Genomic DNA, 22,076 nt, shown 5'->3' with positions numbered 1-22,076 from the left:
TCACTCTCCCCTGCCCCATAGCCTTTGCTGAGCTGTGAGTATCTCCCACCCAGTCACTGAAGTGCCCGAGGACTGGTCTTCTTGCTCTGGAGCCATCCTTCTGGGCTGTAGCTTGGGCACCCCTGCCTTTCCCTCACGCCTTTCCTGGCTTGCCACACCAGGGACCTCACTCCTCTTCAGGACTGGTGCAAGGGGCAAGCAGAACACCAAAAGGACAGCCAGGATTTTAGGCAGATTTATTTATATGCACAGGCACTGGTCACGATCATTCCCAGAATCATCAGGCCCTGATCTCTGGTGGTCTAGGGCTTATATGATATGCACAAGGAGGAAGTCCTTTGTCAGAATGGCTTGTCAGTTGGGGATTGGTTTATACAATGTGTATCACAGTGTCCAGCTGTGCATTACAGTGACCAGCCATTTGAAGTATACTGGCTGGGGCCATTTTCTGTGACACTGGTACAGCTCCTCAATAAGTCCTTCTATAGAGGGCTTACTGGTTGGCTCAGGTGTTTACGCGCCTGCCTGGGTAAACCCAGTCATGCTTGTAGGACAGCAGTTCGATCCCTAGCTCCACATGCCACATCACACCCGCCATTAAGGCTGCCTGAGCCCACCAAAAAATAAAAAATAAATCCTTCTAGGGCCGGCCAAATAGCTCAGTGGATTAAAGTACCTGCAAGCTGCAAGCAAGCGGGGGCCAGGGGCTTGATCCCCGGGCCTGCCGTACTCCCTGCCCCCTGGGCACACTGAGACAGTGATTGTGACTGGATGGAGACTGAGCATGGTGGTGCACGCCTGTAATCCCAGCTCTTGGGAGGCTGTAAACAGGAGAATCACTGAGTCAAATCTAGTAGTGAGACCCTGGACACCCCATAGACCCTTCCCTAAAATACAGAAAAGTAAATAAGTCCTGCTACTTGCCAGTCACTGATTCATTCGTTGTAGGATGTGAGTCCCAGCACCCTGTGCTGCTCCACCCAAGGGCTCTGCTCTGCGTTCTGAGTGGTCCTGTGCTCCTAGACCCAGCTGGGCTAGAATCAAGACACACCTGACACCCAGCGTGCTCCACTGGCCCAGCCCCACCTGGTTGCCCTTTTCTTACTACCGTTTCCTTGCAGGTTTGCACATTTTTTCTGTGCCCTGCATCCACAAGACAGCTGCTGTTACGTGTGACTCTGCATAGTTTGTTAGGGTATCTTGGTTTTCATAAGCATTGTGTGTTCATGGAAAAAGAAAAGAAAGTGTTTGGCTTGTTATGAAAACAGCTTCCGTGTCTCACACCTCAGAAGGATGCCAGGGATGCCAGGGGGTTTCTGAGTGTTGGCATCGTCCCTGCTGTGCCCACTGCTGTCAGGTGCCATACTGCGTACACTGTGCTGGATTGTGCATGCATGTTTCCAAAGCTGCCTTGTCATTCCATACGTGTCTTAGAGACCTTTCGGTGTCGGTATGAAGTGTCATGGCACTGTGTTCTCACTTCTTTTTCAGATCTGTGTTCGCAGTTTATATGTTGAACTTGGTAATGTTACGAAAGATAGTGGGAACTGTGGTCAGGGCCCATGTCATGAGAATAGCAGACGTGTGAGCTCCTTCTGTAATCGTGGGAGTGATGGAAGGTTTTGACCTGGTGGGGAAAAACTACGTGAATGAATTGGGAAGAGAAGAAACCAGAGAAAGTACGAAAATGAATGTGTTACTTAGATTTGGTGGCTGACTACTTACAGGTGGTAAAAATGAGGGATCGCAAGGCCAAAAGGAGCGGAGTGTGAGGAGAGGTGATGGATGGGTGTGGAGAGGTGGCAGAGATGGGCCCACAGCTGCACCCAGCTCAGGAGAACCGTAGGCTTTGGCTTTAGTCTTATTAGGTCCCGCCTAGCTCTGGCCTTTTTCCTCTTGCCTTATGTATTTAATAGCATCTAATTTTACCTTTGAGTAGCATATGCTGGTAATTTTGGAGTGTGAATCTAAAAATCTTATATAAAAATTGCACAGCCTATACCTGCCTCTTTTTTCTGCACTTACACATAAATAAATACATAAATAAACTCCACCTGGAAAAGATTTGGGAAAGACTACACTGACTTTTACATTTGGGGTTAAAAACATGTATTTTAAAAACATTTCCTGAGGTGCCACCGATGCTGGTGCAGGTTTAGCCCTGTCCCTGAGCCCATTAGAGGCGCGCCTAACATACTCTTCTCCTTGCTCACTCAGGTGTAGGACAGCTGGGGTGCATGCTGATGAGTCCCTATTCCCAGCAGCTAGCCCCAGCGAGCACACACTAAACCTGATGAGAAAGAAGGTGAGTGGAAATCTTGGGGTGAACCAGGGCAATTATTCACTTATTGACTTTTATTTATTTACTTTTAGGAAATCATTTTAGAGTATTTTCCAAGAGTTACCTTGTATACGAAAATTGTCATATTCTTTTCTGGTATTTTTAGGTTATTAACGATTTCTTTAGTCCACTGGTGGTAAATCTGTGGCATGCTTGCTGCAGTGGCCTGTTTATTATCGTTGGAAGCTCAATACTTTGATGTCTTTTGTGAAAAATGGAAGAGACTTGTTGGCCTCAGGAAATCTAAAAGACTAGCTAGCCTTCAAATGCTTTGGCGTTTACTTTAGTCAAGTCCTTAGCAAAACTGGAGAACAAGCTGTATAGTGGCCAGGCTCTAATCAGGCTGCAGGGTGAGAGCCTGGCACATTCAGTAATGAGGGCAGGTTGGGGAGGGACTGATGTTCTGAGTCAGGACACAAGCCTGGGCATAGTCCGAAAGGGCAAAAACAAATCGTGTCATTAGGAAGTGGACTAGTTCCACACCCTCCTGTGAGGTCCCTGTTTGGAGCACGTGGCAGAGTTGGCGATGCTGACCAGCAAGAGGAAACAGATGGGCAGCTCTCAACCAAGCAGTGTCTTAGCGGAGTTGCTTCCTCCCTTCTCTGTGAGCTTGGTGCCATTGGACACAAAACCAGGGCTCCTCTGGACACTGGTCTAGATTACATAGGCTTTGAGCAGGTTTGGGTTGAGTGGGCTACTGTGGCTTATAGACAAGAAGGGGTGATTAAATTAAAAGTTGTTTTCTTTGGTAATTCTAAGATAGTTACTTTGGTATTTTATTACTTGTGTCATGATTTTGGAGGGAAGATGATGTGAGGGCAGCCAAGTTTGGCAGAATGGATGACTCTAAGATGCTTTGTGGAGACTAAGGATGTTGGTATCCTGAAAGTGTCTTAGGACACAGCCTTTTGTTTAATCTTTAAATTCTGCTTTAAAAAAAAAAAATGACCCAAGAAATGCTATCAGGTCATAAGTAGTGCAAAAAACACCTCTATTGTTGTTGCAAAAGATAACAGAAACGTATGAAAGAGTTTTTTATTGTAATGTGGCATTATTAATTTTTATATCCTTTCTGCACAGCGTAAATGCATGCAACCCAAAGATTTCATTCCCAGAACACCAGACAATGATAAAAGACTTCAGAGAAAATTTGAGAAAATGACTGAAGAACTACAGAGACAAAAGACCACACTCGGTAAGGGGGTAGGCACCCTAGTGCCTTGCAGTTGTAGCTGTGTGCCCTGAGCTGGCCTGGTGGCTGATGGCCAGGCTAACTGAGGATGGCAACATGGGGTGAGGCCAGGCAGGAGAAGGCTGTCCAGGGAGCCGCAGGGACCTGCAGAGCTGGATGGAGCAGCACAGCGGGATCTTGTGGAACTGTCGCATCAGATTGCGCACTGGTGGAACCCTGTTGATTGGGTGACTGTAAAACAAAGTGATGTCTGATTAGTCTTACCAACACAAATCCCATGTGTTTCTTGACAGTGCTCAGACTTGGGCTTTTTGTTTTGTTACCCAAAATAGACAAATCTTAGGCAAGGTAGTCTTGATGATATGGGGAACCACCAGGCCCTACCATATGCAGGGGGTCATGTGTGGGTGTGGATGTGTGTTCAGCTGTGAGCAGTATTTAGTGGGGGCGAGCACCGATGCCCGGGTTAATGTCACACTTGGGAGCCACACTGCATCCTGGCTTTGTGGCTTCCTACTGGTGGTGTAACTTGTCTTCATCTTGGTGTGAGGACATGGTCACCTGGCGTACACATGGGTCTGGTAGGGTGAGAACTTACGTCCAGGGTCATGCAGGTGGCCAAGAGAGGCTGCAGACTGGGTGTCTCTGAGCGAAGTCATGGTGCAGAGACACAAATGCATTTTCTGGAGCCTACAGTTGAATTTCTGTCTGTTTGCAGATGACATTGTGCCTGTTTTATTTGAACCTTGTGGCTCATTGATGTACAGTCCCTCAATTAAAATTGGTAGTCCCCAGCACACGATGGAGAAGAGATTACAAGAGATGAAGGAGAAAAGAGAACGTCTTTCTCCTACCTGTAAGTGATCAGTTTATGAAATGCAAATTATGTAAATATGTGAATAAGTTTTAGTGGAGAGTTTTTTTCTTTAGGTATTTTTATTGAGATTTTTGGAGCTTATTGGAATATATAGTGTTCTCCAATTTAAAATCCTCCTTGTCAGAGCTCCTTTGTCATTTTTAATATCTCTGGAATACTTTTTTTTTTTAAAGAACTAATCATGTTGCTCTTCCAAAAGAATATACTCTGGCATAGTATAGCTAATTTGTCAGTTTATGATTTTTTAAAAATTCTTTTAACTATTTAACAATTGAATATCTAACAGTATAACCAATAATTTTTTTTTTTTATTTTGAAGAGAATTTAAAAATCAACAAAACAAACAACAATTTAAATGATACAGAATTTCAGGACAAGATGAGAGGAAATTAACAGTGTTTCACAATATTATACATTATAATCTGCAAAGTAGTTATCTTGCTCCCCACCTAATTATTTTCCCTTGTTGGAGCGTGGCCTCCACTGTAACTTGTTTTCCAGATTTGTGCAGTATCGTGCACTCCGTGTACATGGTAATGAGAAAGTTAGGTTTCTGTGTAGAGGTGCATTTGGTTTTTACTTAAATTGGATCATGTTGTTTGCGTTTGCATTTAGCCCTTTCCTGTGTCTTTACCTGATTTAAAAGTTTTGATATATGTTACCCTTCAAAAAATTTGAGTCATAGACGCCTTTCATCAATCATTATAAAAGCCCGACTCTCTGCATACTTTGAAAATTGGATGGTATTAGCTTTGACTCTTTTCAGTCTGAAAGAAATCTGAAGATTAGACGCCTTTACGTTTATTTTACTTTATTAGTGAAGTTGAATATCTTCATACGATTGACTATGACTTGCTAAATATAACAATACTTTTATCAACAATTGACTGAATGTTATATCTTTGTCTGTCTGCCTATTCTATTTTCATTTCTTTCTAATTTGTAAGAGCTTTTTCATTTCTTGCTGATTTAAGACAGTATAATCAATCTTGCATTTATATTTTGTGTGATAGAAATGGACACTGGTATCAGTTAGTTGTAGCTGCATGTAACAAATAGAAACAGTGGTGACCCAGGTAAGATTACCTTTGCTGTAAGTCCAGGGGTGGGCAGCCAGGGGTGGGCTGGCTGTGCAAGGTGTTTCTAGACTCTAGGGCCATCTCTGTGTTTCACTTGGTGCCTTGTGCCCAGCGAGCCCTTCTCCTTGTTTTCCCAGACTGCCTGTCCATATTCTTCCCTCATCCCAGGGCCAGACCTCGTCCCCAGCCACTCCAGGTAACCAGCAGGACTGAACACAGGCAGTGCCAGGGTGCAGTCAGAGTTCTGTCCTTAAGAGGACAGAAGAGTGGGTCTTGGAGAAGTAAGCTTTGTCCCCGGTGGAGTCCAAGCTGTTTTGACACGTCGTTCTGTGTGAGAGTTAATACATCTTCAGCTCATCGATTGCATTGAAGTGCCTTCAGCAGCCAGTGCTCACCTTCCCTATCTCCAGTTACTCTGTTTTTATGGGGGCTTGATCAAGCTTTGTCAGAAAACTTTCCTTTTGAATCTCTTTTAACAGTATCTGGGTATGCAAGCCATACACGTTTTTTTCTGTGGGTCACATCATCACATTTAAAGATAACATTTGCAGCCTTATTTGTTAACATCATTGGATGTTTCCGCTAGAGTTTCTCACTCTCAGCACTGTTGCCATTGGGCTGGGTGACTCCTGCTGTGGGGACCCTGTCAGAACCGTGCCTTGCTATCCCTTTCCCTTGTGACATTGAAAATGTCTCCAGACAGTCGCTGCAGACCCACATGCCCCTGCTGAGAACTGCTGCTCTAGTTATAAAGGCTAGCAGAGGGCGCTTCCTGGAAGAAAGAGCAAGGCCATCAGGCTGGAAGCCAAGCAGAACACCCGCACTTGCCCTTGTTAAGCTTCTGACTACATTCATGTGGGCAGGTTAGCTTTTCAGAGCCCATGTAACTTTGTGGTTCTGTCGTTTTGTACTTCTTAAGTAATATGACTAATAGAAATATTTCATGATTTTGTATGTACTAGATTGTCCTAAAGTTTTTGTTTGTGCATACTGTTTCAAGTTTAGTCTGGAATGTGTAGCAAAAAGAAGATAGAAGGTAATTTGTATGTATTATGTAAGACCAGGGAACCCTGTCTCAGAATAAGCAGTCAGAAAGGGCTAGGGATTATGGCTCTGTACAAAGTCCCTAGGGTCCAGTCTCCACAGTGTGTGATGGTCGACACGCTGGTGTCGTATCCTCTAGAAAGCACTGAATGAAGCCTGTGAGATGTTTCCCTTCTCGTGGCAGCTTCCCAGAGGACCGAGCTGGCCCAGGAGAACCCGGATGACAGTCTGTACGGAGCTTCTCTAAACATTCCCCAGGATACTTCCTCTGCAGGTAAAATTACTATTTTCCTTGTGGTACATTTAAGATATGAGAATTTAATGATTGTTTAATTTAGAATTTCATGTTAATTCTGATGATTGGAACAACTGGATAAAATTAAAACTCAAAAGATTTTTTCTGAAACCTGATATTTTGATAAAATAAACGCATGAGAAATGCCTGAGTTCGCTCTCCCCCTCTGGTTCCTGTGCTCTTCCTCCTGGGCATCTTTTTCTCGCTATGGAATCAATTGCCTACATTGTAAAGTTCTTGTGACCTCTACTGTGTGCGCATTAAACAGTAGAACAGGGAGCAGTCGGAGCTCAGCAAGCGTTGCCTTGCTCAGCATGTGGAGGACAGAGGTGCGTGTCACGGCGTGAGGCCAGGGTACATGTGCAGGTTTTTCACCTGGGGCCCCAGCCTGACCTGTGGTAATAGGTCATAATTTTCCTTTGGCTATTTCAAATTCCTTGTCGTTTTCTGACCCAGCCTGTGAGAGGGCCTGAGTCAGTAACGGGTAGAAAGAACTGTGTTCAGAGTGTTTGGAATGTGGGGGTACTGTTATGATTCGTGTCTTCTTGTCCCCACAAAACCTCATGCAGTCATGGGGCAGACTTGTAGAGTTTGTGATTAATTCATGATCCAGTGCTGGGATTATGGGTGTGAGTGATCCTAGGATTATAGATGTAACTGCCTCTCCACCGCTGCTCCTCCCCTTTTGCTCTTGCTGTTTGGCTGTTTTCCACTGCCATAAACTGCTGCCTTCTGCCATGTGCCACCCTGCCTGCAAGCCAGCCACATGTAGACTGAAACCCCCACCAACTGTGAGCTAAATAAATCTTTCCTTTCTTCGTTCTGGGTGTCAGGTATTTTTGTCCCACCAGTGAGAGAAAAGTAACCGAGACAGGTACCTTGTTAGGAAAATAATAGCAGTTACATGCACAGGGTTGCGATGTCATAAGCCCTGGCTTCCTCTTGGTACATCCTGTAGTCAGTTTTGTTTTGTTTTATTGATAAAGGGTATTTTTATAGACTCCAGGCCAGCCTTCGACTTGCTGTATGTCCCAAGCTGGCTTTGAACTTGAGATCATCCTGCCTCAGCCTTTGGAGCACGCAGATCACAGACATGTGCCACAACACCTGGCTAATGCAGTGTTTATTCTTGGTATTTCTTCTGTACACGTTTGAATTATTTACCTTTTTAACTAGTGTTTTCTATGTTTAATAGAATTATAGTGGTGCCTCGGTTTGTGAACACTTTTAAGCATTTTTAGCACTTTTGTTTATAAATAATTGGTTCATAAGCAGAAACAATTTAGCAAAATTTTGTTTTTGTTTCCAAACTCTGTATCTTTGGGCAAACGCAACTATAGCCATGTTTTCCAAAATTGTAGAATCCATCAGGTTCATGAACCAAGGTTCCACTGTTTTCTCATAGGCTGGAAACAAAATGATGACAGCGGCTCACGTGGACTCCACTTCACTGTGCGCAGGTGCTGACCTGTGGGTCTTACTAAACCCCATTGAATTCTCCCTTAGCCCAGGGAGTAGGTGCCATCCCAGCCCCCCGTGCCAGAGAAAGAGCCAGGGCACCAGGAGGCCAAAGCTTGCCCAGGACATGCCTTAGGAGTGCCGCCTGCAGGGTCCTAACTTGGTCTGACTTTACACTCTCCCTCTTAAGGGTGTGTCACCCCACGTGTCAGCTTTCCGAAGTGCGAGAAACATGTAGATGCTAAAACTGGAAGTGACCTGCGTTTCCCGCCTCTACCCTAAAGACACGTTGGTTGGCAAAGGTACCACCTGCTGCCCACTGGGCCTCTGCGCCCTTGGTTCCCTGAGCACAGCTCCACAGGAGGCCCTTGTGGCCCCCTTCCTTCCTTCATAAAGTAGTCGGTGAGTTCAAAGTGAGGACGCTTGTGTTGCCTCCAGATTGTATGGCCTCTTAAAGAAGGAGAGGCCAGCCCTGGGCCAGCTGTCATCAGATGAGGGAAAGGTAACTTTGGTCCTCTAGCAGGAGGAGCCTGTTCCCCTGCCATAGAGGTGGGAGTGATGGCCCACACCTGGGAGGCCAGCCTGAGACCTACAGGGCACTGATATCTAACTGGTGACGGAAGAAGAATCCCGGCAGAAGAGTGTGGGACCGCGTGGAGGTGGCCATGAGCTCCATTACTCTCAAGGAAGGCGTACGCTGTTTGGGCAGCTCAGAAAGTTAAGGTTTCCCACGTGGCTCACTTTGGAATACAAGTATAGCGTAAGGACTTCACCAGAAGACTGGGAAAATACAGATAGCTCTGCTAATTGGGGGAATATCTTGTGCAAGACTGCAGCTCGACGAGATCGTGTCAGGCAGTAGATCTTTCATCGTACACACTGGAGAATTTGGTGAGAAGCTATAGCAAAAGGCACACATGCATATGAAAATATGCTTAACTTTAGAGCCTCTCCCTGCCCCGTGCAGAAGCCCAGATTCCCTGGCTGAAATTATAAGCCTTACGGAGGGCCCTAAAAGGAAATGAGGAGAATCAGAATTGAGTCAGTACTCTTCTTAACTAAAAGCTGTGCTTGAAAAGTGTTACTTTATTGGTCACCCGGAGGTTCTATTTATAATTTAAACTTCTGCAGTTAATTCTTTGTTAATATTTTCCAGATGAATCCTTTGGTGGTGGTTTACACTCATCTTCTTGTGATGACCTCTCTGGAAATCAGGAGAGGAAATTAGGACAATCTGTTAAGGAAATGACAAGTGGCGTGCGCAGTTCCTCACCTGTCCTGAGCACGGGCCACGCACCTCCTCTGGCATCGTCCAGCTGCCTCAGTGAGCGGAACCCCCAGAAGTCCATGAGTGATCTTCCCAAGGAAGAAGTCAAGTGGCCGAGAGACCCAGGCAGTGAAATTGTCACCCCAGACAGAAAGCAGGCTGCAGTGGCGTCTGAGGTGAGTGAGGAGAAGGGCAGCCCCTCTCCCACGACAACCGTAGCTGGAGGGCATCTCGGGCTGCACTCAGTACCCAGAAGCTGCTCGGCCAAGAAGAAGAGGACGCTGGCAGACTCATGGTCGCCTCTGAGAGAAACGCCGAGGAGGAGCAGGAGCAGGAGGAGCAGCAGCTGGAGGCCCGCGGTGCCCGGCGTGCAGCTGCTCAGATCTGGACACAGCCTGCAGTATCCATCCGTGTCCACCCTGGGGACTCCTGACAATGTAGCATCGTCTTACGAGGATTACTTCTCCCCTGAGAACCTCCAGGAGAGGACCTCCGGGCATCGTCGTCCTGGGTCTCAGCTGTCAGCAGGCCCTGCCCACTTCAGCTGCAGAAGCCTTTCGCAGAGGGAGAGGGCAAATATCCTAGAAATGTCGGACTTTTCCTGCATTGGCGAGAAGGTCAGATTGGGCAGCATCACTGATTTGACAGCAAAAGCGCACTCCAGCCTTTGGAGACCTACAGGCTTGGCTAGGGAGGCCACGCCTGCTGCTGAAGAAGACCCAGGGCACTGCAGGCAGGCTGGGCGTCCCCAGGGAGAAGATGCAGGAACCATGGGAAGCCACCATCCCGTCACCCACGGCCCTGCTGGTTCAGGGCAGGAGGGCAGCAGCCACTCCCCCGTGCAAGGCAGTGGACCAGAGAGAGGACTGGCTGGCAAGAGAGGCACCCAGAAAGAGGGCCCTGCCACCACAGTGCCAAAGTCCCCCTTGGGGTCCGCACAAGAGTGTGAGCTGAGTCTTGGAGAGGAGCAGTCTGCAGGGGAAGAAAAGGAAAACGTAGCCCTGGGATACAGTGGAAGTATGTCAATCTCCTTTTCCCAGTATTTCTGTTACACAAACATGTCACCACAGTCCACCTTTTAAATGCATCACAAATTCTTCATAATGTATTTTCCTTCCTGGAACACTTCCTAATTTTTAAAAATGTGTTTGCTGTTTTCCAGTGAGAAATTCTTTAGGCATGCATGGCTTGTCACCTGTGGGAGGTCTAGGCATACTGGTCAGGTTCTCAGGGCTACCTTTCCCCTTGGCCTTCTTGGTCTTACAGAAAGTCAGCAGAGCCCTCTCTGGCAGGAGTCAGAGTGGAGGTTTTTCCTGGCCAGCCCAGTCCCTCCACAGGAAGTGGCCACGTGTGTGGAGGCCACAGGTAGAGCTCTTCAAACCTGGGGTCATGCTAGTGAGGCTGTGTATTTTAAAGACAATTAGGATAACGTGAGCCACTGATCATTTCAAGAAAGAGGTTTGAAAATAGATTTTGACATGTTTTGTTATCAATTTTTAAAGAAACTAGGTAATGTTAAATGTAAGGAAATATTTTTAAATTTTTAAAAGCTTTTTACCCCAGGAGAAAGTTTATTTATTAAAAAAAAAAAAAAGAAGAAGAAACTTTATTTATGATAGCACTTGTTTGACTTCTACTTACTTTGCTTTAGGTATACCATTTAGTTGATTTTATTCCTAGCTTTAATTTGTACACATTACAGTGGCTAATTTATTGAACATGTAATAATGAACTATATAATTTTAGTAATTGCAACAGAGGTAGCAATAATAAAAGACACTTCGCACTTAGGTTCTAGCAGTGTTAAAGAAATCTTGAGCTTTGACCATACTGACCTGAAAAGTTATTTAAAATGTGAAAGTTGCGTGGGGTGGCGCAGAGCTGTGCCCTCAGCACATTCGAGGCTGGGACAGGAAGATCCAAGCTCAAGCCACCTCGGTGACTTAGTGAGACCCTGCCTCAAGGAATACACTGTAAATAATTTTAAAGGGCTGTGGGTGTAGCTCAGTGCGGCAGTCTGGATTCAATCCCAAGTACTGCTAAAACACAAAAATGAAGCGGACCATCTCTACTTTTCAAATGATTTTTAACCACCATTTTCAAGATGAAGTCATGGGGTTAAAGTAATTACATATGTATCTTTTCCTTGAGCATAAACTCCCCAAAATTATCTTACAAAAAGATTTAAAACACTTTATATTTTAACCTTGCTTTTTATATCTTAGCTTTCTGAACATATATTAAAATCTACGAGAAACTGTATATTACATTAGGCTTAATGTGTTTTTAAAATATTTGTAAAATCATGTTGATTCTAAAGTATTAAACAACATGTATGTAGAATTGTTTTTGTAGTTCATAATTCCCTGATTTTAAAGGTCCCAGTCTCCTTTTTGTCCGGTGTATGTTGTTAAGCTTGATGACATGAACATTAAGGAGGGGGCCTGGTATCCCCAAGGGGCACATTTCTGTCCTGATGTGGTCTGTGGTCGGGAGTGGGACAGTCTCAGGAGGCAGTACACCCTGTACATCCCTAACCCCACCTCTGGCTGAGTGGAGGAGGACGCAGGCAGCATGCCTAGCTTCCTGGACCGGAAGGAGAGGAAAATCATTTGGAAATCACTCCGCAGAGCTGTCGTGGTGTGGGCAGGACCTGGCGTGACTCAGATGAAGTCTGCTGTTCGCCCGGCGCAGGGCATCTTCTGCCCTCGTGTGCTTTAGTTCATGTCCCCAAGAGAAGAGTGTTTCCTAGCCTGGATCTAGCCCTTTTCATGAATATTCTAAATTGTCCCCTGGCACTTGGCGAAACTACCATAGATAAAACCCTACCTGTCCAAACTTCAGAGCATGGAAGACTACTCTATATATCCACCTAGACCTCCCTGCTCTTTCCTGTTGGAATAAAAGTTGATTTCTGTCTTCAGGGCCCTCTCGGTTCTTGCTGTGGTCTCCAAGATAGTGTACAATAAAGGTTTCCGAGACAAGTTACCAATTCAGTAATAAACGTTAATGAAAGTTCAGGACTTAATTTTTTAAATAATCTTTAAATATTTTTTTCCTTTTTACATTTTTATTCCCAATTGTATAAGTAGTCCTAAAGTACATTCCCATTGTAATAAAGACTTAAGAAAACAGTTTTCCCCCATCACGTTCCTCACTGCCTTCCTTCCAGTAAAGTACTTCATAGCAGGGAAGCGGTCTGCTTGTCCCTCAGGTGCTCTTCTGGTTGGTGAGGAGCGACCTGAACGGTGCCCCTGAGTTCATTCCTGGGGCAGGCAGGAAGCAAATGCTTACATCATGTGGAGGCCAGAGGCAAAGGCTGAGGAAGTGATGAGAAGGAGCCTGGGACTGCTGCTGAAGTCACCGCAGTGTTAGGTTAGGCAAGGACAGGTGTCCTGCGGTAAAAGGCCACAGGCTGTGCAGCCAAAAGCCCTGGAGCGAAAGGAGGTTGGGAGAGGCTGCAGGAGTTGGTCTTCAGTGTCCCCTGTCCCCGCTGAGGCATGGTTGGTTGGGTTAGTTTTCCTGTATGTTTAGAAGCTGCTCAAGCGTTTTAGCTGGGGAAGACCAAAAATACAACCCCAGATACTTTGGAAAACAGCTGGTTTAGAAGGCGTGGTGCTGAAGCAGTCACAGTCGGCAGTGTTTCCTCCCAGACATCTGTGCATGTGGACACACACACCACAGCAAGCAGTGTATGGGATGGTTGTGCACACATGGGGTAACATTATGCTAGTGCCTTGAACTTAATGTTTCTGATACATTTGTTCAGGAGATTTACTTCCCTTTTTAGTGTAGCTTATTTCTGTAATGGGTCAGGTAGTAAATTGTTTGTGGGCCAAACAGGTATATAGATACTTGTGTAGATGGTTAAGTGATAAAAGAAAGACACTGTCATGGTTCATTTCTGGGTGTTCCCCCACAGCCTCATACCGTCGTGGAAGACAGGCTTTTCAGAAGTGGCTCATTTGGAGCTTCTGATTGGTTCATGGTCTGGTCCTGCGTACAGTGTAAGGGAGGGAAAGAGGCTGGCTCCGCCTTTTTCGCCCATTTTACTCTTGCTTTTGCTGTCTTCCACCACCCTGAACTGTGGCCCTCTGCCACACCACTCTGCCTTGAAACCAGCTGCTTATGGACTGAAACCCACAAATTGTGAGCCAGATAAACCTTTTCTTTCTTCATTTAGGATTTCAGGTGTTTTGTCTCAGCAGCAAGAGAAAGTAACTATGACAGACACTTTCACAAAACACATATTGATGCAACTGAAAATTGAGTAAAATCTTTGTGATGCAGGTCTACTGAGAAGAATAGAACTCTTCGGGAGGGAAAGTTGCATTTCACTTAACTGAGGCAAATTGAGTATTCCCATCACCAAAATTAATTTTGTGAAGGCTGATGAATAATATCATTTATAGTGATTTTATGTGTTTAACCTCTGAAAATGCTTTTATTTGGCTCACAGTTTGTGGGTTTCAGTCCATAATCAGCTGGCTCCAAGGCAGAGTGCTGTGGCAGAGGGCCCCAGTTCAGGGTGGTGCAGACAGCATTACATCATAAATGTCACACCCTGGGCATGGTTTTGTTTTTTTTTCCCCCGGGAAGGGTCTACAGGGTGTTTAGGGTCTTCACTACTACATCAGACTCTCATGATACGCCTGTTTACAGCCTCTTAAGAGCTGGGATTACATGTGCCACCATAACCGGTCTCAACTGGCACCTTACTGTATCCTGGGGGTGGGGTCCCCACATGTCAGGCCCGGGGATTGAACCCCCAGCCCCTGCACCTGCTTGCAGGTGCTTTAATCCACTGAGCTATTTGGCTGGCCCTAAAAGTTTCTTTACTATTTTCTTTCTTTCTTTTTTTTTTTTTGTGGCTCGCTCAGCTGGCCCCCTAGCGGTTGGGCTGGCACAGTATGTGGTGCTGAGGATCAAAACAAGGTCCCTGCGCTTGCCTAAGCAGGCACTTTAGTCCACTGAGCTATCTCACTGGCCCCTGGTGCAGTTCTTAAGCAGAGTGTTCTGCTCATACTCTTTGCATAGAAGGTGTTTCCAGAATTCTGCTGCATTGTAAGTATCTTTCAGTGTGCAGATGATCAGTCATTGCAGTTGGAAGCTACATGGAGAGCTCTTCAGTTTTGTACTTTGGGATCGTCCTTGCCTCTTGCATCAGTCCTGGAAATGCTGCTGCATAAAAGTCTGAGCTCAGGAGGGCCAGCCAGATAGCTCAGCGGATTAAAGCACCTGCTTAGGCAGAACGCAGCAGCTGGGGTTCGATCCCCAGCATGCTGTGCCAGCCCTGCCCCTGGGGGGTACGCTGAGACAGCGATTGAGACTTGGCATGGTGGCATGTGCCTATAATCCCAGCACTTGGGAGGCTGAAAACAGGAGGATCACTATGAGTCCGACTTGTGTAGTGAGACCCTGTAGACCCTGTATTAAACACATTTTTCAGAAGTCTGAGCTCAGGAAAAATGTCCACAGCAAATGCACATGAGAACATAGACTTTTTTGGTAACTTTTAGCAGCACATAAAGCTTGTTATTTTATTGAAATAATCCTCTCCCGCTCTGACACTGCTGACTGCAGCTGCGAAACTCCTGGGCCCACTTGGAATTACCACATAGATAAAAGCAGTGTCATCTTTGGCTATGGGGCATGGCTGGGATCCCAGTTGCCTCCCACTAATAAAAGGGAAGAAGAGGAGCCATGTGACCACCAGTGTAAGCAGGTCCTTTCTATACGCCACTACTGATAGTTTAATACATTCCCACTGGCTTGAGCCAGTAGTTTGCATGACTGACCCATACAGTGGCTGGTAGCACTGGTATGAACAGATCTAATCACTTTATTGTTCTTTTTACTAATAAAAAAAAAAACTTGCATGAGACAGTCATGTATGTACCGCTGGTGGGTTAGGTTATCCAGAAGCAAGAAATGAATTACAGCCCCATTGTGAATGTGTTAGTGCAGATTTCTTCAGTGCTGTGTGATAGGATTTTACATGTCAGCATTTCATACATGTATGCTGGCTTCTTTAAGCAATGTGGACATATCCCACTATGACCACTAATCATGTAATCCATCAACTTGATTGGATTAAGAGTGCCTAGCAGATTAATAAAAACATGCTTTTGAGTGTGTTTGGGTGGGTCAAGGAGACAGCGCCCTGTGTGCTGTACCTGGGTCCTGGTCCCTTCTCTCTGGTGCTGTTCCCCTTCTCTCCTGGCCGCTGTGCACTAACCTGTCCTGCCTATTCTTTCACCATGATTTGCGTTGGGGGCCAGCTGATCTTGAACAACCCCATGAAACTGTGAGCCGAGTTCAACCTCTCATTTGTGGATTTAGAGTGTGAACGTCCCAGTGACAGGAAAGCTCAGTAGTGTAACCTATTAGGTTCTTTTTCAAAGACAGATAAGCTTATTGTTAGCTTCCGGTTACTGAGTATACTTTGAACATGCATTTCATCATATGGCCATTAGATGTCAGCCCTGGGATACTCGTTTCTGCCCATACTAGATTTGTGTGCTCTACTTGCATGGGTAGGGGACATTCCTGAGTGTGTAAGTGAATCTGTCCTCCTTGAGTTTGTGAGTACAATCAATGAGATGCTGATACACTGATTAGCTGGCTGGTGCTATCACTGGCTTCAGCTCGTTTTTTGCCCTCCTCGCCGCAGTGCCTTCGGTGCAGGGCTTTGGGGCTGTGGAACTGTCTGAAGTATGCAGTGTGTCAGTGTGGTTGACCACTCAAAATGTTTCTGGTGGGAGTGAACTCACTCATATATATACTCATATAGTTTGCTGAAGCCTCCAAACTGTAGTGCAGCGATTATCACAAACTTCGTTGTAGTGGATCAGTCTGATACATGCAGAATGTGCCTGTGCTGACTCTTGGCCCGCTGTGGCACTGCCTGCAGCTCTGGCTTGGGGAAAAGTGGAGATCTAGAGGAAAAAATACCCTGGTGGACTGCTAGTGTCTGCCTCCAGGGCTGACAACTGGATTTAAGGTAGGGCTTACTTAGATTATCGCTTTGGGGGATAATTGTAGGCAAAAATGCTGCCATAATTATAAGAGACACATTCATAATTCATAATCCTAAAGTAATTACTTTTAAATTGAATTTATAGCTATATGGATTTGTAGCTGTTTTGGTATCATTGAAAGCAGCACGAGAAGTCAGTTAAAAATGTTTTGTATGAGCTTTAGAACAACTGAAGGTAGGTGTTTCCTCTTTCTAGCCGACACCAAGCAATGGGCATCTCTCGGGACAACTGGTACAAGTGCCACAAGACCGGGGGCAAAAGAAAGCCCTATCACAAGAAGTGGAAGTAGAAGCTGGGGCGCCGTGCTGCCAACACTAAGATTGGCGCCCGCCGCATACACACAGTCCAAATTTGAGGAGGCAACAAGAAGTACTGAGCCCTGCAGCTAGATGTGGGAAAGTTCTCCTGGGGCTCTCAGTGCTGTACTCGAAAAACAAGGGTCATTGATGTTGTTTACAACACGTCCAGTAGCGAGCCAGTTCACACCAAGACACTGGTGAAGAACTGCACTGTGCTCATTGACAGCAAGCTGTAGCAGCAGTAGTACAAGTCCTACTGTGCACTGCCCCGAGCCGGAAAAGGGGGCCACGCTGACTCCTGAGGAGGAGGAGATTTTAAACAAAAAACAATCAAAGAAAATTCAAAAGAAGTATGATGAAAGGAAAAAGAACGCCCAAATCAGCAGTCTTCTGGAGGAGCAGCTCCAGCAGGGCAAGCCTCCTGCCTGCAGTGCATCACGCCCAGGCCAGTGTGGCCGAGCAGATGGCTGCGTGCTGGAGGGCAAAGAGCTGGAGCTCTAGCTGTGGAAAGGCAAATAAGCCTTCCCTCCTGGCGAACTCATGCAGTAAAGGTGTTTATTCTATGAAAAAAAGAACAACTGAAGGTAGGCAATCATAGACACTTTAGCATTGTTTGATGTATAATTATCCCGGGTGTTGATTTAAGAATGAGTGTGAATTACAGTAGCAACATAGCTATATGTGCATTGCTTAACTATTTTAAACTGAGTAACTGTGGTACTTTCTGGCAGTTTACCTAATCTACCAATATATTAAGAAGCATGTTTGAGCCCTCCTCCCTGAAAGAATCCAGCCCTTTCCTGGGCGTTATGACTGCAAGCAAGCTTCCCAGCACAGTGGGCATGCAGCTGCAGCAGGAAGGCTAGCCTGGAGGAGAGAAGGCTGTCGGAGACTTAGCGGGCTGTGCACTCAGCCACCCGTCCAGAGTAAGCTACAGTGTTCAAGGGCTGAAGGAGACACAGTGACACACTGCTGATAAGTGATACTCTTCCCCTTCAGGAGGTTAGACAAGTGGGGGAGATACAATCAAAATAATTATGTAGCAGTGTCAAGGAATTAAAAGGGTACAAATAACTCCCGGTGGGAAGTTACATAATGCTAAAAGTATTTTATATATAGAAACCCATTTGTAGTTGTTTCTACAACAATTTGATGGAAAAACTTGCACGTTAGCTACTGAACAGCATTCAGTTTTCCCCACATTCACTAAGTTCGTTATTTTGACAGATAAGTCTATGTAGAGGCTTGGCTGAGCTGTACTTGTACACAACCTGTGTGTCTTGCCACAGTCCAGAGGTTTGTGTGGAAATAAATTTCTCTAGGTATCTTTTAACCTTCTTCCCACAGTAGTAAGATTTTTGTATTCTGTGTTCTTAAGTAATTCATTCAGAATTTGGGGGCTCAGAAGAAATTTCCCATTAGGATACTGGTATATACCTTTATATATTAGTGTTGGATTTTAAATTTATTTTAGAATCCTTCTCAGTCCTTGGTTTTGGTGTAGTACCTCAAACCTACAGCATCCTCTGTTCAGTGGGCCGTTGAAATTAGCCATCCTCGTCTGGATCCCATGTCTTAGAGGCAGGAAGGTGGAGTGTGCAAGAAGACAGGTGTGGAAGTATCAATTTCTTGGGCCCTGGCTTGGGTGCAGCTTTAACCTGGGCCAAGTTTCTCCTCCCCTTTCCCTTTCCTAGCACTCAGTTACTCTTGTTGTCATGCTACCTCCTACCTACAGAGCGGCTTCACTGCACATTTGCTTTTTTCTTTTGACTTTTGATAGAGGGGTCTCACTTTGTAGTTAAAGTTATCCTTAAACCCACCAGGTCACCCCAGCTGGCCTCGAACTCATAGCACTCTCCCTGCCTTAGCCTCCTGGGTGCAAGAGTTACAAGCATGCACCACCACATCCAGCTCTCTTTGGATGTCTCTTCCATAGCAAATATTTTCTTAATCATATTTCTGTTGAGATGTGAGGGTTATTTGATGGATGCACACTGAAAATTGAACAGTGCCCATTGTCTGACTTCCATTGATGTGTCTATACTTTGAAGGCATTGTTAACCCAAACAATTTTCTAATGGTAAAATTTCAGCAATATAATATAGAGATAAAAATTCTGGAGCAATGATACTATTTTCTTTCTATTTTATTTTGTAAAAGGATTAGACTGAGTCGTGTGTATAATGAAGTTTGAATGAAAATGAGCGTAGTATTTGATTTATGGTTTTGACATGGAGACATCATGGATGGGCTGAGTGGTATCCCCACCTTCCGCATACTGGAGCCCTCGCCCCACATGGGAGGTATTGGGGGTGTCCACTTACACCAGAGCCTGGCCACACATGATTCAGGCCGCCTGCTCTGGACTTGTCCTGTAGAACTGCTTGCATGCTCAGCTGCTTTTGGTTTCCTGTTAATGTCCTTAAGGAAAAAAAGCCCATCACCATTAGGCAGAATGTGTGCCATGTTTAAATAACATTTACTTCCATCATTTTGTGACCGTATGTTTTGTGGAACCCTGAAAAATACCTTTGGCAATATCCATCCTTTTAGAAGGTTATAATGCATTTCCCAGAGTTTTTGTTTATAGACTGCTTTTCAACCTGTTTAATTGATAATGAGAACTGAGGCAAGTAATTACTGTAAAATCTTACTTAGGTGAATGCACAATAACCTGCAAACTTATTTAGGATTCAATAAGAAGAGAACATTTATCCCAGCTTTTTTTATCTTACTGTTTTAATTTGATATGTTCCCTTTCTAGCTGTTTGTATTTTAAAAGACAAATGCAGAGTGTGCAACTATGAATTATAATGGTGTAATTACTTTTAATCTTAGATCCTAAAGATAAAAAGTAATTCCTATTCATCTCCCACTGTAGGTATTAGAAGTTGGGTGTTCAGGGTCTCGCTACATAGATAGGACTTGTAGTGACCCTCCTGTTTTCAGCTTCCCAAGTGCTGGGATTATCGGCAGGCACCACCTTGCCCAGTCTCAATCACTGTCTCAGCAGGCCCCAGGGGTGGGGCTGGCACAGTGCGCTGGGATCAAGTCCTGGCTGCTGCGCTCTGCCTAAGCAGGCACTTTAGTCCGCTGAGCTATCTGGCTGGCCCTAAAATGTACTTGGTACAGGGTCTCACTATGCAGGAGGACTTGTAGTGATCCTCCTGTTTTCAGGCTCCTCAGCGCTGGGATTACAGGCGTGTAGCACCACGCCAGACTCAGTGGCCAGCTCAGTGCTCCTGGGGGTGGGGGCAGCATGGCATGTGGTGCCAGGGACCAAAGCCCAGTCAGTGGGCTTGCCTAACAGGCACTCAGTCCACTGAGCTATCTCCCACCCAAGTGTTAGAAGTTCTGAGCATTAAAAAAAGAATTCATTGAGAGCAGTCGGAAGTGATACATAAATGACAGATGATCTTTCTTTCAAAGAAGTGAGTTTAACTAGACTTTAGAATAAAATGTGAATTACCTAATACCTTGTGCACAGCCGCCTAGCCCACCTGCTCTGTTCCATCTGCAGCCGCGGACACCAGTGTACAGCAGGGTAGGACAGTGACACTCTGCAGAGCCTGGAGGAGGTGGGCGTCTGTGTGGTTAGAGCATCCAGAGCTATCCAGTCTGCAGGCTTACAGGCGAGGAATGTTGGGTCTGTGGCCAGAACCCACCTTAACATCTTTATGGGCTCCTCTTGCAAATAGCAGCCAGCTTGAGCTCAGGAAAATACTTAACCATGGTGCCTCTGCATTTTTTTCACTTAGCTGGAACTCTTGGTTTTGAAAACAGTAGACACTTTGCTGCCAGACTCTCTAAAACTTAGTTGTACATAAGTTCATTGTACTATCCAATAGATTTGAGGTGGAAATGAGAACATAATCAGTAATCATTTGTAGATGAATCCAAAGCTTTGTACTGGACACTGTTTCCTGCAGAAACGCAAAGCCCAAGGCTGAGGCACTTGGGCCTCTGACACAGCACTGCCTTCTCTGAGGAGCTGGCTGTTATCGTAGGGTCTAAGAATTTAAGGTTGAGTAATGAGTAAGGAACAGGCATACACTTACTTGCATTATCAGATGGATTAATGTGATACTATTCAAATTGTAACCAAATAGGCAAAATAATTTCTGACCATTGGGTTAAATGAGTCAGTTGGGACAATTTGTAGGTTAAAGTCAGCATTCTAAATAGATCTTAAAGCACCAGGCATATGTAATATTTTCTTAAAGGGCCTATAGTTTCCTATTAACCATTTGCATAAATATGTATAATCTTAAATTTTTGTTTTATTTAATCTGCAATCAAGCCAGCTAGGTTCTATATAACTTTTGGTCTTGGGTTTTAGATGTTAAAAACAGACCAACAAGGCACGACATTTCAGCCAGCTCACAAGAAGGCGTTGAGGACCTCGTCGGACGTCATGAGGAGTCAGAAAAAAGGGGGGAAAGCCAGCAGGTCAGTGTGTAAAAATATGTCGCACTTTCAAATGCTGCTACATGAAATGTTCTACTGTGAGTTAATGAAGCAACTAGTCTAGTCCACTGTGTTTATTTTTAAATACAAGTGAATGCTAGAAAAGCCTGACTGTAAATGGAGAGTGTTGATGTCCTTGAGGACAGAGTTAGTATTGAACTCTCACGTCGCCTGTGCATCTCTGGCTCGTGAACCATCCACACCTCACAACAGCATTTGTTGCCTTTCACATCTGAATAAATATGTAGTAGATAGGAATGTGAACTAGTAAATCTTTGATTTCCGACCCGGGCATGGCTTATCCTACAACAGTCACGCCAAGCAACTCTGCAGCCCTCTTTTAAATTGTTTATTTTGAGACAGGATCTCACAAAGTTGCTGGACTGTTCATACTGGGCTCCAGCTCGGGATGCTCCTGTCCCAGCCCTGCCAGCTGCTGCGATTGCACCCTGGACCATATGCATGGCTCTGACGATCCTTTATTCTTTCATGGTAAACTTGAAGCAGCACACGTAGGTAGCGTCCTGTCCTGACAGCCCTGTAGGGCATGCTGGCTGAGAGCCTTCATCCTGAACTCTGTGCAGCATCAAGCAAAGCAGTGGGAGGTTGGAAGGTCAGAGGGACAGGAGAGCCTGGAGCCTGGGCGCTCAGCGGCTCAGTGGGAGCAGGCACCAGCACCTGCCCAGGGAGACACTGCCAGCGGCAAGTTCTGTGCAC

At 45.4% G+C, this 22,076-nt stretch overlaps 1 protein-coding gene across 7 annotated transcripts in view; it reads left to right on the top strand.

Annotated features, from left to right (window-relative positions):
- Nucleotides 1-22,076, top strand: part of Mcph1 (microcephalin 1) — a 194,755-nt gene that overhangs the window by 18,688 nt on the left and 153,991 nt on the right. For 6 of the 7 annotated variants that reach the window (XR_002818332.1, XR_002818331.1, XM_023702611.1 and 3 more), the window contains exons 4-9: nt 2,218-2,305; nt 3,422-3,536; nt 4,252-4,389; nt 6,718-6,807; nt 9,443-10,570; nt 21,232-21,341. Coding sequence is in view for 5 of the 7 variants with exons in the window: in XM_023702611.1 (XP_023558379.1) it covers nt 2,218-2,305; nt 3,422-3,536; nt 4,252-4,389; nt 6,718-6,807; nt 9,443-10,570; nt 21,232-21,341 (1,669 nt within the window). In the remaining 2 variants the exon portion in view is untranslated. The remainder of the gene's footprint in view (nt 1-2,217; nt 2,306-3,421; nt 3,537-4,251; nt 4,390-6,717; nt 6,808-9,442; nt 10,571-21,231; nt 21,342-22,076) is intronic. The other variant, XM_023702614.1, reaches the window with a different exon arrangement.

The sequence above is a fragment of the Octodon degus genome, unplaced genomic scaffold, assembly GCF_000260255.1.
Source record: "Octodon degus isolate 3935 unplaced genomic scaffold, OctDeg1.0 scaffold00155, whole genome shotgun sequence".
NCBI classification, from domain to species: Eukaryota; Metazoa; Chordata; class Mammalia; order Rodentia; family Octodontidae; genus Octodon; species Octodon degus.
This window is presented reverse-complemented; position numbering and strand designations above follow the sequence as displayed.